The 16,624-nt window shown below is 46.7% G+C and overlaps 1 protein-coding gene across 1 annotated transcript; it reads right to left on the reverse strand.

Moving 5' to 3' along the window:
• Positions 1-1,846: 1,846 nt before the first annotated feature.
• Positions 1,847-16,213, reverse strand: htatip2 (HIV-1 Tat interactive protein 2). Its single transcript, XM_055649179.1, has 6 exons — positions 16,067-16,213; positions 13,693-13,882; positions 10,954-11,061; positions 6,232-6,369; positions 4,692-4,753; positions 1,847-2,738 (listed from the first exon to the last, which is right to left on the reverse strand). The coding sequence occupies exons 1-6, from the start codon at positions 16,102-16,104 to the stop codon at positions 2,513-2,515; spliced, it is 762 nt and encodes a 253-aa protein (XP_055505154.1). The 5' UTR covers positions 16,105-16,213; the 3' UTR covers positions 1,847-2,512.
• Between the last annotated feature and the right edge of the window lie 411 nt (positions 16,214-16,624).

Consider the following 16,624-nt stretch of genomic DNA (forward strand, 5'->3'; position numbering starts at 1 on the left):
TTTCTTACTTCCATGTATCTGTACGCTGTAAATGGCTCGATTGTAATCATGTATTGTCTTTCCGCTGACTGGTTAGCATGCAAAAAAAGCTTTTCACTGTACCTCGGTACACGTGACAATAAACTCAAGAAGCCTTTGTACTACCTTCTATCCTGTGTGCTGGTCCTCGGATGCTGACACTGTCTGATTCAACCATCGTTCCTCTGCTTGATCTCCCACGTCGGCTCTGCTTGAAATTCTCATTGGTTTGCCAAGACCCCGTTTAGAAGACCGTGTGTCATTTTGGCCTCACTACCACAAAGATACACTTCAGATAGACACAAAGTGCTGGAGTAACCCAGCGGGTCAGGAAGCAAGTTTAAGAAGGAACTGCAGATGCTGGAAAATCGAAGGTAGACAAAAATGCTGGAGGAACTCAGCAGGTTGAGATTCAGATTCAATTTCATTGTCATTGTCAGAAGTCATTGTCAGTGTACAGTACAGAGACAACGAAATGCATTGGGGAGGCAGCATCTATGGAGCGAAGGAAATAGGCAACATTTCAGGTCGAAATCCTTCTTCAGACCCAGTCAGGCAGCATCTCTGGGGAAAACAGATGGGTGACGTTTTGGGTTGGGACCCTCCTTCAGTCAGAAGGGTCGTGACCAAAAGCGTTACCTATTCTTTACTGAAGGGTTCCGACCCGAAATGTCACCCATCCTTTATCCCCAGAGAAGCTGCCTGACCTGCTGATATATGCCAGCACTTTGTGTCTATCTTTGGTATAAACCAGCATCTGTAGTTCTTTTCTCCACTGGGTGGCGCCGAGATTGCAGCCTATGTGATATTTCGACTTTTTTTGTTACTTTTTAGTGTGTCCAAAATGTATGTTTTAATGTTTCTCGGTATGTTTTCATGTGGGGGTTGGTAGAGGGGTAAACCGTTTTCAGTCACTTACCTCGACGCAGATGTGATCTTTCTCCATCCCCACCTTCGCGGTCCTAACTACTGGATTGGTGCGGCCTTTCCTGGAGACCGGCCCGGAGCTTCAAGCCGCAAGCTGGGGAGGACCACAGTCCAGGGCCCTTCCGCTGCTGGACAATGAGGGGCAGAGACCGGTGGGGCCATCGTTCAAACAAGGGAAGCAATACCAGGAGGCCAGGTGTGTCGCAAGGGTGCTTTGTCCGAAGAAAAACTGCTAACACTATTGAATATGCCACTTTTAAATGTACAGACACTGAAGAGTTTTTCTGTAGTTTTTAATTTGTAAAATATTTATTCTGAATAAAATTTATTCTTTGGAGAAAAGAAAAATCATTTTCCAGCAGATGGCAGAGTGGTGCGGCTAATATAGATGGAGCTGCTCCAGTGGCCCAGGTTCAATCCTGACCTCTGCCACTGTGGACTTTGTACCTTCACCCTGTGACCACATGGAATCCCCCTTGATGCCCCCCCCCCCCCCCCCCTCCTCTCCAGTTTACTCCATCATCCCAAAGACGTGTGCGTGAAGTGGGCCAGTGAAAAATTCCCTTTAGTTTGTAGGTGAAGGATAGAATCTTAGGTAAATTAATGGCAATGTGGGGAAGAATTAAAAATGGGATAAGTGCAAATGAGTGCTTGATGGTCAGCACAGACTCAGTGGGCTGAAGGGCTTGCTCCCATGCTGGGTGGGTGCATGATTATAAGATCGCAGGCTTTAAGGAAATAGGATGAGCAAATTGCAGACCTGGCTGAAAGCACCCATATCTAAGATAACCTAGTCAGCTCTTCCAGGGCAATGGAGTGCAGTCCATCACTGATTTTCTGGCAACTGGCGGTCCGGCCTGCCGTTAAATCCGGACAATATCTCCCCCCCCCCCCCCCCCCCCCCCCCCCCCCCCGCCGTGGAAGTCCCCCTGAAAATGTGGCCCCTAAGCCGGGTGAGGCGGCCGATCTCGACCTCATCGGGACTTCCGCGGCAGAGAGGCGGGTGGAATTTGCCCCCCTGTGGCCGGGGCTTTGGAACTCCGGCCCAGCCGGAACTGGCAGATACATTCCCAGAGCTAAATGGCCGAGGTCGTGGAACGGATTTGACGACAAACATGGGTCTAAACCGTTGAAATCCTTTTTTTTTTGCAGCCTATATTTAGGTTACATTTGTTGTTAATGTAATCCTGATCCCTGTGTATCAATATCACTTTTATCTTTATCGTTATATTTTGTATTTGAAAAATGAATTAAAAGATTTTAAAAGAAAAATTTCTGAGGCCGACCTTGCAGATGAGTATATCGTTCACCGCTCACTACTTCTCCCCCCCCACCTCCCGAAAGCCATGACCTCTGTTGGCCCGGCCAAACAGATAATCCAGAAGGGTGCCGGAAATTCAGTGGTGGACCTGCCTGAAAAAATTAAGTGACCAGCTTCTCCGCAAACCCTCTTCACTACTAACAGCAGAACCCTGAGGAAGCCGAAGCAAGGAAGTAAACAACTCAGATCAAAGGGGTGAATCATATATACGGCTAAAGCATCTTCCAATATAAACCCAAACTGTTGTTACTTCTCTTTAGTTTCACCCAGATGACCCAATTCATGCACATCCTTGTTGTGAAACAATTCCGCTTTCTTTTCCGACGGGAGGACAACATTGTTCAACATGGCCTTAGCGACCACTGTCACTGGGATGCTAATGGCGGTGGGGAACATATACGCGATAGGAGCGAGGACCTTTCTTGCCATCCATTCCATCGGTCTCGATTCCTCTCTGTCACACATCAAGACCCTAGTTTGAACAGATAATTTGAAAAAGATAGATTAGAAACATTCGTTCCTCTATTCTACAGTTCCTTGATCTACATTCCCTTTGGCCTGTTTTCACACCTTACATTTTCTTATCTATGAAGCAGGGTCTCGACCCAAAACGTCACCCATTCCTTCTCTCCAGAGATGCTGCCTGTCCCGCTGAGTTACTTCAGCATTTTGTGTCTATCCGATATAAACCATCATCTGCAATTCCTCAGGCTTAGGTCCCATCAGAGAGATTAGGGGCACAGATATCTAGCCTGATTCTCTCATGCAGTAGTGAAGGAGAACTGTGATTCAGGTACACTTCTTCCCCTCAGTTGTCAGGCTTCTAAAAGGTCTCTCCATTATCTAGGGTAATGTGAATGGGGGGGGGTGGGAGAAAGTTCATAAGTTCCAGGAGCATAATTAGGCCATTCAGCCCATCTACAAGTCCCCATCGCCATTCAATCATGGCTGATCTATTTTTCCCTCTCAACACCATTCTCCTGCTTTCTCCCCATAACCCCTGGCACCCTTACTAATCAAGAACCTATCAATCTCCGCTATAAAAATATCCATTGACTTGGCTTCGACAGCCATCTGTGGCAATAAATTCCACAGATTCACCATCCACCGACTAAAGAAATTCCTCATCTCCTTTCTAAAGGTACATTATTTTATGTTGAGCCTGTGGCTCTCCCGTTTATCATCATGTATAATCTTTCCGCTGACTGTTTAGCAGGCAACAAAAGCTTTTCACTGTAACTCTGTACACAACAATAATTTAACATAATTTAGATTAGAGATACAGCATGGAAACAGGCCCTTCAGCCCACCAAGGCCTTGTCGACCAGCGATTCCAGCACACTAACACTATCCTATACTCTCCCAGCATTGGAAACATCCTCTTCACATTCACTCTATCCAGGCCCTTCACTATGTTCAATGAGGTCCCCCCTCGTTCTTCTGAACAGCATGAGCTGAGTACGAGGGTATCAGATCCATGTTTGGGACGATGAGGGAGCAAGTTTAATGAAATGTATTTAAAAGCCACTGAGGGGCAGTATTTTTTAAGGTGCTGTGAGATGTTGAGGGGATGTGAAAAACATAACAGGGCTGAAGAGATCAAAATGGCAATTTTATACAAAGCGTGTATGAGATTTGTCTGTTTAGGGTGGAACAGTTGTTCACCTGCTGCCTCTCAGTGCAAGAGACCTGGGTTTGATCCTGACCTCAGGTGCTATCTGTGTGGAGTTTGCACATTCTCATTGTGACTGTGGTTTCTAAGGGCAAATTGGTCATGATCAGAGGTCAGCAAGGACTCGGTGGGCTGAAGGGCGCATGCTGTCTCTGTCTGTCTGCCTGTCTGTTTCTGTCTGTCTGTCTGTCTGTCTGTGTCTGTCCCCCCCCACCCCGCACTGGACTTTATCGTGCACTAAACATTATTTCCTTTATCCTGTATCTGTACACTGTGGACAGCGCGATCGTAATCATGTATAATCTTTCCGCTGTCTGGTTAGCACCCAACAAAAGCTTTTCACTGTAACTCTGTACACGGCAATAATTTAATATAGTTTAGATTAGAGATACAGCGCGGAAACAGGCCCTTCGGCCCACCAAGGCCTTGTCGACCAGCGATTCCAGCACACTAACACTATCCTACACACACTAGGGACAATTTACAATTAACCTACAAACCTGTACATCTTCGTAGTGTGGGAGGAAACTGGACCACCTGGAGAAAACCCACGCAGGTCACGGGAAGAACGTACAAACTCCTTACACACAAGCACCCGTGGTCAGGATCGAACCAGAGTCTCTGACGCTGTAAGGCAGCAACTCTACCGCTGCGCCACCGTGCCGCTAAACCAAATAATCTAAGCGAAACTAAACGTTTAAAACAACAGGAAGCCAAAAAAATGTATCGATAATTGTAAGGAAATGTTCTTACCCTGGTCGAAAGATGCTGTATCGGTAAAAGTTCAGCTCTTCAATTGCAGCTTCCACTTGTCCCTAATTAGAAGTTAACTTTTAATAGACCACAACATCAGAGGTGCTTGCCATGTGCTCGAATCAAAAATACTCAATCACAATTTATCTAATTTGTAAATTTCAATTAAAAAAGAGAAGAGCCTTAAACACCAAGGTGAACATTTAAAACAAACTCAGTAGAAAAAGGGTCTCGACCCAAAACGTCACCTATTTCTTTTCTCCAGAGATGCTGTCTGTGTTACTCCAGCACTTTGTGTCTAAACTCGGGAGATAGTTGTCAGGTGAAATATAAATAAGACAGACAAAATGAAGGAAGTTCAAGCTGAGATTATGTAAGGATGGGAAGGGACTTCAATGTGCTCCATTTTGGTCTCCACACTTGTTGAAGTTTGAGTTCCACACAACTGCATCCGACTATCCCTACAACTCAAGCGTAGAATACAAAATGCTTGAGTAACTCAGCCGGTCTGGCAGCATCGCTGGGGAGCATGGATAGGTGACGTCTCGGGTCGGGAACTAGTAACCCAGACAAACATCATTAAATGAGATCCTCAGCATGCAGTTATATGGTTCAGATAGTAGGGAGCCACATCGATGTCCGTGAGGGCCTCATCAATCAAGCTCTTTGGTCGAAGGATCATCAACACCCCAGAACAGAGTCACCAAATCGCTGATAACTTTTGTTGTCTGGGAAAGAACAGCGAGGGTTAATAACTAGTAAACAGGGTTGTGGATTGAGCTAACGTGGTGACAGGGAACCGCAGACCAAGCCTAAAAGCCAAAGCCATGTTCCCGATGTTGGGCGAGTCCAGAACCAGAAAAAGGAGTCGGCCATTTAGAACGGAGACGAGGAAACACTTTTTCCACACAGAGAGTTGTGAGTGTGGAATTCTCTGCCTCAGAGGGCGGTGGAGGCCGGTTCTCTGGATACTTTCAAGAGAGAGCTAGATAGGGTTCTTAAGGATAGCAGAGTCGGGGGATATGGGGAGAAGGCAGGAGCGGAGTACTGATTGGGGATGATCAGCCATGATCACATTGAAGGGCCGAATGGCCTACTCCTGCACCAATTGTCTAAAATTAGAATGCAGCAGTGAGGACACCCTAGTTTCCGGACCTTCATTGATGTTATAGCATGCACCTATCGTTGTGGAAAAAAAATTGGATCTACTGACAACTAAATTAGACGTGGATAATTATTTTATCCTGTAATCAAGACCTAATTTGTTACTTAATTAATTATTTCTGCAACCTCCATTCTGTAATCAAGAGCTAGCTTCACTGTCAATTAAATTTCCGTGTAAACTTCTCAGCTGAGGACGTAAAGGCTGTACTAAAGTCGCGCTCAGGAGATCAGCTTCAAATGGTCTTCTGGGGCGCACCAGTTTTAATAAATCATCGTAAATTTCAACACCAACTCCGCATGGCTTTTCCATTTGCTCCCACCACTTTGAAACCCCATGCCAATTGCAACATTAATAGCAGATCCAACATGTTCCAACCTTTATTTTTGGATATAGCATCGAACTCTTGGCATCTGCTCCTTTTGAAGATTGCAGGAGAAAATGAGTGCATCCTCCAGCTTTGGAGAGTTGTGCTGACTTTAGTACGTAATCGTGGTCGACACGGATGAATCCCTCCTGCAACACAAGAAAAATAATGACCGTCTGGCAGTACAACAGCGCGCCCACTCTACGCATGGCCCACCTGATCTTGTATGGGTGAAGAAGGGTCTCCACCCGAAACGTCACCCATTCCTTCTCCCCAGTGATGCTGCCTGCCCCGCTGAGTTACCCCAGCATTTTGTGTCCACCTTCCATTTAAACCGGCATCTGCAGTTCCTTCCTGCACATTTTATCTGGGCCAGGGAGGTGTACGAGAGGCCATCAAGTGCAAGGACTACTTACAATTACAGCAAATGAGAGAGGGGAGTTCAGCATGCAATTTAAGTTTGTGGACCAAAATATTTGAATGGAACAACTGGAAAGTTTAAGATACACAAAAATGCTGGAGAGACTCAGCGGGTGCAGCAGCATCTATGAAACGAAGGAAATAGGCAACGTTTCGGGCCAAAACCCTTCTTCAACTGGAAGGTTTATGCAGGATGGCAGATCAGAAAGATGACTAGAGGAATAGTCATGTCTGGGGGAGATAGTCGCTGAAATTACATTTTAAGTGGGGGGAAAATAATCTTGTTTGGTTTATTATTGTCATGTAAAACAAGCAAGATAAATAGCTTTTTTGTTGCATGCTATCCAGTCAGGGTAAAGACTATATATTATTGCAACCAAGCCACCTGCAGTGTCCACACCGAAGGATTTCATAAGGAGTAGGAATAGAATGAGGCCATTCGGCCCATCAAGTCTACACCGCCATTGATGCCATTCGGCCCATCAAGTCTACTCCGCCATTCAATCATGGCTGATCTATCTCCCCATCCTAATCCCATTCTACTGCCTTCTCCTCCATAACCTCCGACACCTGTACTAATCAACAATCTATCTATCTCTGCCTATTTCCTGAGATATTGCAACCACTTTCAGTCATGCAAAAAGGTGGTTGAAAAATTGGTGATAGAGGAGATACATTTTGGGCAATACAGTGGCGTACTGCCTGACCCGCTGACTCACTCCAGCAATTTTGTGTCCACCTTAGAATTCAACCAACATCTGCAGTTCTTCCCTACACATAGCATTAGAGTTGCTGCACGTTTGCCCGGTCTCCCTGTGACCGCATGGGTTTTCTCCGGGTTGCCTCCCACGTTCCAAAGTTAATTGGCTTCAGTAAAATTGTAAATTGTCCCTAGTGGGTGTAGGATAGTGTTAGTTTGCAGGGATCGCCATTCAATCATAGCTGATCTATTTTCCCCTCTCAACGCCATCCTCCTGCTTTCTCCCCGCACCCTTACTACGCGGACTCGGTGGAACTAAGGGCCTGTTTCTGCGCTCTATCTCTAAAGTCTAAAGAATAAAAAATAATTGTCGCCATATATCTGCAAACTATAAATAATCAAATCCCAAACAGTTTTTTGAAAATAATTATACGTCTGTTTTTGCCACAGTAACTTTTGCTGCCAATTTGAAACTTCTTAACGATATTTGACGCCACATGAGTTTCAGTTGAATTGATCTCAGCCCTGCACTATCCATTCCCCCTGCACCATCACACCCCTCCAGCGGCCCATATGCCTACAGGTTATTTGAAAGGCTGGAGACAAACACGTCCACATGCAGCCGAACAACGCTAAGCCTCAAGAGTGTTTGAAAATACAAGTCAATTATTCGATACCCCCGGCGCCTGAATTAAACAAGGCTTGATTTTGCTGCCCTTGGTTCCTTGGTCAATGTTCTAAAGGAGAGCGCAGTTGACAGAGAGCCACAATGGTCACCTGATGAAATCTGAACTGACACAAATACTATGAGCTCACTTTAAATCCAATTACGCAGCTACGCCACATCAATGCCAGCCCAGGCAATAGATGCTAGCGTCCCTTATTCAGAAGGACTGCAAACAAGTGGCAGCTCCTTGCCTCCGAGACAAGAACCCAAGCCGCCATCGCTAACACCCACGCTAAGCCATCAAACCCTCTCAATAGCTTCCACTTGACAAGTTGCCTTGCTGCTTTTTTTTATGAATCCGCCCCAAACAAAGCAAAATATTGTCTTATCAGAAGCCGATAGAATTAACGGCAAAATTTTGAAAACACAGAAAAGCTAGCGTTGGGTTCCCTAGGCGACCGAAAAGAAAACTACTTCACTGTGGAGCGTTTCAATGAAGAGAAACAGTCAAGCAAAATTGAGACATGCATGCTCTCACCCTCACCAGCAAAAGAACATTTTTAAGCCTCGAGTTTAAAAAAAATTAAGCTTTAGCCTTCAGGTCACAAATATCCAAAAAATTAAAACATATTAAATTGAGACTGAAAGTGTAGGAGAATGATATTTAATGTCAATGGGATCAAATTTCCGAGGCAGAATAACAAGCTGTCAGTACCATCCAGTCTGATTAGCTCCACGGGCCAGGAATGACTTTCGAGGCCGAGAATCTTTGAATCATAGAGCAGCGGAAGACAGAACGAGGTTGTTTGGTCCATCCAGTCCGTGCTGGCTCACTTGAAGAGCAATAATCATGGGTTTGGAAGAACTCACCGACTTCCTTGAAACTACTCGGAGTCTAAATGGTAAAATGGATGCACTGAGCTATTATACTGAGAGAATGATTTTGAACATGAGGCTTCCTTAAAGAAACATTTCTCAAGGAACTCAGTCAAAAGCTTGGATGGATGTTGGGAAAATCCAGCCAGATGTGAATGAGGAGAAATGGAAGGACATGTGAGTGGAGTGAGAGACGGCTCACGTGAAGAATAACAATAGGTGCAGGAGTAGGCCATTCGGCCCTTCAAGCCAGCACCGCCATTCAATGTGATCATGGCTGATCATCCCCAATCAGTCCCAAGTTCCTGCCTTCTCCCCATATCCCCTGACTCCGCTATTTTTAAGAGCCCTATCTAGCTCTCTCTTGAAAGCATCCAGGGAACCGGCCTCCACCGCTCTGTTAGAGAATTCCACAGATAGTGATAGACATAAAATGCTGGAGAGGAAGGAACGGGTGAAGTTTCGAGTCATTACCCTTCTTCAGACTGAGGAATGGGTGACGTCCTCCTGAGTTACTCCAACATTTTGTGTCTATCGTTGGTGTAAACTAGCATCTGCAGTTCCTTCCCACACAAGAATAACAGTGAGGCAGGCAGATTACACCAAAGAGTTGCTACTGTGCTATGAAGGCCAAATCTGAAATGCTTCATACAACAGAGCCATAACGACTAGGGAGATTATAGATTTAATCCCTGGTTAATTGCTCAGAGAACAACCTTCATCAGCCTGTCTATTTATCCTTTTAGGACTCAGATGCAGCCAGCAGCTTCAAACCCTGGCACAGTGACGTTAACTAAAATGCCTCACGGCAATCAAATCCGTGTTTTAAAAAACTTGGTCAACTAATTCCTTCAAGTGTATTTTGCAGATTTGTATTTCCTTTCTATCTGTATCCTATTAAATAAATTGTAAGCTTTAAACCAGAGAAAATCCTCTTAATTTGAGCATTACAGCCTCGGAATTAACACATGCCAACGAGCAGTTTGGACGACAGCATTTATTTCTTTTGCACTGTATGTGAGAACAGTAACTCCAGGTTATGGTTAGAATATGACATTATCTAACTATTAAAGAGCACGCCATTTAAAAGAGCCAGTGGATCCAGGATAGTTGAAGCCAACGCAATCGTAAACTCCAGAGGATAACAAATAGTTTACAGCGGGGGTCTGTCCCAGCCAATAATAAGGAAGTACGTATACTTTACATGGAGCTTTGTGACTGATTCTATTAACTGGTAGAGCTGCTGTCTCACAGTGCCAGAGACAAGTTCGATCCTGACCTCGGGCTCTGTCTGTGTGGAGTTTGCACATTCTCCCTGTGGACATGTGGGTCTCCTCCCACATCCCAGAGACGTGAGGGTTTGTACGTTAATTGGCTTCTGAAAAAATTGCCTCCGATGTGTAGGGAGTTGGTGAGAAAGTGGGATATGGTAGAACCGTGTGAACGGGAGATCGATGGTTGGGGTGAACTCAGTGGGCCGAAGGGCCTGTTTCCGTGCTGTATCTCTAAGCTAAAAGTAACTGGAATTCCTCGTGTTGGATGGGATGCTGTGATTTGCAAGACCAGCAATTATCTGCTTAATATACAAGACTTTAATTGGTCCAGGTGCGACGGAGGTTTATCTGCACCTCCTCCAATCTCATCTATTGCATCCGCTGCTCTAGATGTCAGCTGTTCCTCATATTCCGCTCCTCCTACTCTCCGCTTGGGCAGTTTGCACCCTAGCGGCATAAACATTGACTTCTCCAATTTCCGGTAGCCCTTGCTGTCTCCTCCCCTTCTCTGCTCTCCCTCAGCCCTCTGGCTCCTCTTCCTTTCTCCTTTCTTCTCCCCGCCCCCTCCCCCCACCCTACATCAGTCTGAAGAAGGGTTTCGGCCCGAAACGTTGCCTATTTCCTTCGCCCCATAGATGCTGCTGCACCCGCTAAGTTTCTCCAGCACTTTTGTCTACCTTCGATATTGCAGCATCTGCAGTTCCTTCTTAAACACTATTGTTTTCACAACAAGTTTTCAACGTTATATCAGCACCAGCTAACATTATAAGCTTCCATAAATAATACTTCTCTTTACCACGCCAGCTTTGCCCCTGGTTGTTCCCAGGCAACAGAATCCAACATCATGACCTTGGAAAGCAGATGCATGGTCATCCAGTTTTTCAAAATCTACAAGTTCTTGGATCTGTTCAAACAAAATAAACAAAGTCACGACTTTCGAGGCAGAGAATCTTTGAATAGTAGTGCAGTGGAAGAGTGAACGAAACAGAACATTTTTCAGACAAGAAATTCTAACAGACATCTTTTAAAGCATAAAAAATGATTCAATTTAATTGTCATTGTCAGTGTACAGTACAGAGACAACGAAATGCATTTTTAGCATCTCCCTTGAAAGGGAGACACAGGGCGTCGCGGTGTGCCCGCGCCTGCCGCCGTAATTACATTCCATTACACACAGGCAAAGGTGGGTGAAGTGTCTTGCCCAAGGACACAACGACAGTATGCACTCCAAGCGGGATTTGAACCGGCTACCTTCCGGTCGCCAGCCGAACTCTTAGCCCATTGTGCTATCTGTCGCCCCACAGCAAACAGCAAATTAATAAACAGCAAATTAAAACATCAAACTTTGATTCCAAATTATTCCCAACATAAATCAGGAGTAATAATCAGAAAAACTTCTAGTTTTTGGTGATTTCAGAGCCGTCTTCAGTAAAAGGTATTTCCTGGAGCTCTCTTTGAAATGTTCTTGAAGGAATGCAGAATTTTCTGTATGCATTCCTCTCACAGCTGACTTTGCACATATTTTTCTTTACTGCCTGCACGCCAAATTTAACTTAAGGTAGATAACAGCTGGTGATCGACTTATTTAATTTTACCACTCAGACTTTGAAATGCTGCCACCTGATCTTTGCCCTCCTGGCTTGGGCTGGGCTTTGAACGAAAACAGTGACTCAGCTGTTCAGTGCCTTGTTCCTGCCAAATAACAAGAGCTTGCTAATGACAGCACAAGAACAATCTAATAGATTGCAATCTCCCAGCACATTTCAGTGCTGGAGTGACTCAGCCAGTCAGGCAACATCTCTAGTGAACGTAGAAGATCGTTCACGACCCAAAATATCACTCATTCATGTTCTCTGGGGATGATACCAGACCCGCTGAGTTACTTTGTATCCTTTTGTATATTAACCAGCATCTGCAGTTGTTTGTTTCTATAAAACTGGTTGTTAGCATGCAACAATAGCCTTTCACTGTACCTCAGTACACATGATAATAAACTAAACTAATAACTAAATGGAATAGTTCACAATTTACTTTTTACTAAGATGAATATCAATGTACATATTTTCCTCAAAGCTCGAGTAAAATACAAATTGCTTTAATTTTCAAACTGTTATTAACACACCTTACACTTTTTTCCTACTTTTATATACTTTTGCACGTATTAGTTATTCATTAATTTAATATTATATTATATCTACAGGTCTGTTAAGTCGTTGCAAGGAAGAATTTCATTGTTCTTTTATCAGTAAATATAACAATTTGGCCTGGCACGCTGGCGCGGCATTATAGAAACATAGAAATTATGTGCAGGAGTAGGCCATTCGGCCCTTCGAGCCTGCACCGCCATTCAATATGATCATGGCTGATCATCCAACTCAGTATCCCGTACCTGCCTTCTCTCCATACCCTCTGATCCTCTTAACCACAAGGGCCACATCTAACTCCCTCTTAAATATAGCCAATGAACTGGCCTCGACTACCCTCTGTGGCAGAGAGTTCCAGAGATTCACCACTCTCTGTGTGAAAAAAAGTTCTTCTCATCTCGGTTTTAAAGGATTTCCCCCTTATCCTTAAGCTGTGACCCCTTGTCCTGGACTTCCCCAACATCGGGAACAATCTTCCTGCATCTAGCCTGTCTAACCCCTTAAGAATTTTGTACGTTTCTATAAGATCCCCTCTCAATCTCCTAAATTCTAGAGACCCTAGCCTTATAGTTGCTGTCTTACAGCGCAAGAGATTCAGGTTCGATCCTGACCGCGGGTGCTGTCTGCATGGATTTTTGAACGATCGCCCCGTGACGGCACGCTGGCGCAGCGGTAGAGTTGCTGCCTTACAGCGAATACAGCGCTAGGAGACCCGAGTTCGATCCCGACTACGGGCGCTGTCTGTACGGAGTTTGTACGTTCTCCCCATGACCTGCGTGGGCTTTCTCCGAGATCTTCGGTTTCCTCCCACACTCCAAAGACGTGCAGGTTTGTAGGTTAATTGGCTTGGTAAACGTAAAAATTGGCCCTAGTGTGTGTTGGATAGTGTTAATGTACGGGGATCGCTGGTCGACGCAGACCCGCTGGGCCCCAAGGGCCTGTTTCCGTGCTGTATCTCTAAATGGTATTTCCAAGCTAAAACCGCATGGATTATCTCCCAATGCTGCAGCTTCCTCCCACACTCCAAAGAAGTACAGGTTTGCAGGTTAATCGACGTCTGTAAATTTTCCCTGGTGTGCAGGATAGTACGTTTCAGATTCAGATTCAACTTTAATTGTCATTGTCAGTGTACAGTTCAGAGACAATGAAATACAGATAGTGCGAGTGTACGGGTGATCGCTGGTCAGCGTAGACTCAGTGGGCCGAAGGGACTGTTTCCATGCTGTGCCTCTGAAGTCTAAAGTCAATTTACCTTAATTTTAACATAGCTAAATCTCTATTTTGGCTGGAATCATCGCTTAGTTTCTTATCCGAAGAGGTGCAAATCAAAGCAAAGAAGTTGCAAAGCAAATTGTATCCTCCCATGCCACTATAACATCATTGAAACTTACCACATCTTCATACATTGCGCTCTCAAAGGTTAGCTTCCTTCGGCCGATCAGGGTCACTTTGGAGAAGAGCCGACTTTTCAAAACTTCCTGCAACAACACTTTTCCCGTCTCCCCTGAAGCTCCAAGAATGAAGCAAGATTTATTGAGTGTTCTGTACATTTCGCGGAGCTTGAAAATATCCGGAGGCATTCTGCAATGGAACAAAAATAATGAAAGGTGAGCATTAATTCTAAGCAATTATAAAAACACATTTTTTTAAAATGAGAGTCATGTAGGAACAGCATGGAATAAGCCTTTCGGCCCAGCTTGTCCATGCTAGTAAAGTTGCCTTCCTGATCCTCCCATTTGTGGCCCATATTCCTCCAAAGTGAAGAGGGACACAAAAGTAACTTCAGCGAGTCAGACAGCATCTCTAGAGAAAAGGAAAAGATGACTTTTCGATTTGGGACCCTTCTTCAGACTGACTTCCCGACCCGAAACGTCACCCATCCTTTTTCTCCAGAGATGCTGCCTGATCTGCCGAGTTTCTCCAGCAATTTGTGCCTTATCTGCATTTTCTCATTTTATTTTAGATTTCCAGCTTCTGTTGCATTTTGATTTTGCAAAAGTTCTGCTTTAATATGAAGCAGAGCCCAGGTGGAAGAGCCAATGGACTCTGCTACATTGTGGAATCTCCTGTAATAAACCTGTTTGGGGCTACACCTTAGACACACAGAATAGACAAAATGGCTGCAAATTAACAGTATGTTTTCCCTCCCCAAGAAGGTAAATTAAACACCCTCATTGCTCTGTGAAAGAAAAACATGTATTGGTGCTAACAAAACAAAACAGAAGGCCTATTTTGAAAGAATACCATGCATATGGAATGTCCAAATATATTGGCTGCAACAAGCTGTAACTTGTTGCCAACCCTGGTTTGTAATCTCCGAGTTGACCCTCGAGACCAGCACAAGATCAACAGGTTCTGCTGCAGGTACAGCAGGTGGTTTGGAGACACAGGAGGTAGTGCACTCCTTTCTCCGTTCAACCAGGGCTTCCTCACAACTCCCGATGAAGGAATTCGAGATTCTCAGCACAATTATTCTCCATTGTCGCCCGTTCCCCTGCCTGGCGTTACCACGACCAGCTGAGGCATTTTTAGGACATCAGATTTCGAGCTTTGAGAACGAGGGCAGCACAGTGGCGCAGCCAGTCAAGCAGTTTGCCTCGCCACCCCAGACACTCGGGTTCGGCCCTGACCACGGGTGCTGTCTGTGTGGAATTTGCCCATTCTCCCTGTCCCTGTGGATTTCCTTCATGTGCCTCAGTTTCCTCAAAGATGTGCGGGTTTGTAGGTTATTTGGACTCTTGCGAAATTGCCCCCAGTGTGTAGGGAGCGGACAAGGAAATGGGACGACACAGAACTAGTGTGAACGGATGATCGATGGTCGGTGTGGACTTGGGTGGGCCGAAGGGCCTGTTTCCATGGTGTACCTCAAAAGTAAACTAAACCTTTAAACCCAATAAATAATCCAACAATACCACTCCCCTCCCCACTCCACTTACATAACCCTACTCTGCCTCCTACTACCCCTGCTCTCTACCCGAGCCCACTCCCTTATCTCTTCCCACACTTCCCCTCCCCTCCTCACACTCTTCCTACCAATCTACACCCATCCCACGCCTTCCCCTCCACACTCCGCTCCCGTACCTCTCCCCCCCTCCTCCCTCTACCCTCACCTTTCCCCCACTCACTCACTTTCCCTCCCTCAACCCCCACCCTTTCCTCACTCACTCACTCCCCCCTCCACCCCCTTCCTCCTCCCCCTCTCCACACTTTCCATTCCAGCCACCTCCCTCCCCCCTGCCCCACTACCTCACCCTCCAGACCTTCCTCACTCCCTCCCTCAAACCCCAGCCCTTCCTCACTCACTCCCCCACTCCCTCCTGCCTCCTCCCCTCTCCACTTTTCATCCCACACTACATCCCTCCACCCCTTCCCCACTCCCACTCCCTCAACCTCCAAACCTTCCCCACTCCCTCCAACCTCCAAACCTTTCTCACTCACCACGCCCTCCCCCACTCCCTCCCCCCCTTCTTCACTTATCATCCAACACTACCTCCCTCCACCCCCCCCCCCCCCCTCCCTCCACCCCCCTCCCCCCACCCCCCTCCCCCCCCCCCCCCCCACCCCCCCCCTCCCCCCCCCACGTTCTCCCTTTTCCCCCCCCCCCCTCCCCCCCCCTCCCCCCCCCTCCCCTTCCCCCCCTTTCCCCCACCCCTCCCCCACTCCCTCCACCCCTCCACTCCCTCCACCCCTCCTCTCCTCCCTTCTCCACACTTTCCATCCCTCAACCTCCTTCCCTTATTCTCTCCCCCCCCCCCATTCACTCACCTGTGTCCCGCCGCTGTCCCGGGGTCGGGCCCGTCCATCCGGTACCACAGGTAGGCGGCGCCGATGCCCAGGAGGCCGAGTAGCAGCAGCGGTAACGCCGCCGCCCCGCGCCCCTCCCCCTCCCCCCCCGTCCCCGTCCCCGCTCCCCCCCTCACCCCCCCCCCCTCCACTCTCCCTCCACTCTCCCTCTCCCTCCTCCTTCTCTCCTTCCCACTCTCCCTCTCACACTCACTCACTCTCTCCCCGCCGTCTCCCGGCGGTGCCGCTGCTGCCCCCCGCGCTGGAGGCCCGCAACTGCAGGGCTCACTCTCTCCCTCCCACCCTCCTTTTCCTCCCTCCCTCCTTCCTTTCTTCCTTTCTTCCCTCCTTCACACTCTTACTCTTATACCCCCCCCCCCTCCTCTCTCCCTCTCTCACTCACCCTCCTTCCCTCCCTCCTTCCCTCCCTCCCTCCTTCCCTCCTTCACACTCTCACCTCTTACATCCCCACCCTCCTTTTCCTCCCCTCCCTCTCACTCCCCCTCCTTTCTTCTCTCCTTCACACTCTCACTCTTACCT

Source organism: Leucoraja erinacea, chromosome 18 (genome assembly GCF_028641065.1).
Source record: "Leucoraja erinacea ecotype New England chromosome 18, Leri_hhj_1, whole genome shotgun sequence".
Taxonomy (NCBI): Eukaryota; Metazoa; Chordata; class Chondrichthyes; order Rajiformes; family Rajidae; genus Leucoraja; species Leucoraja erinaceus.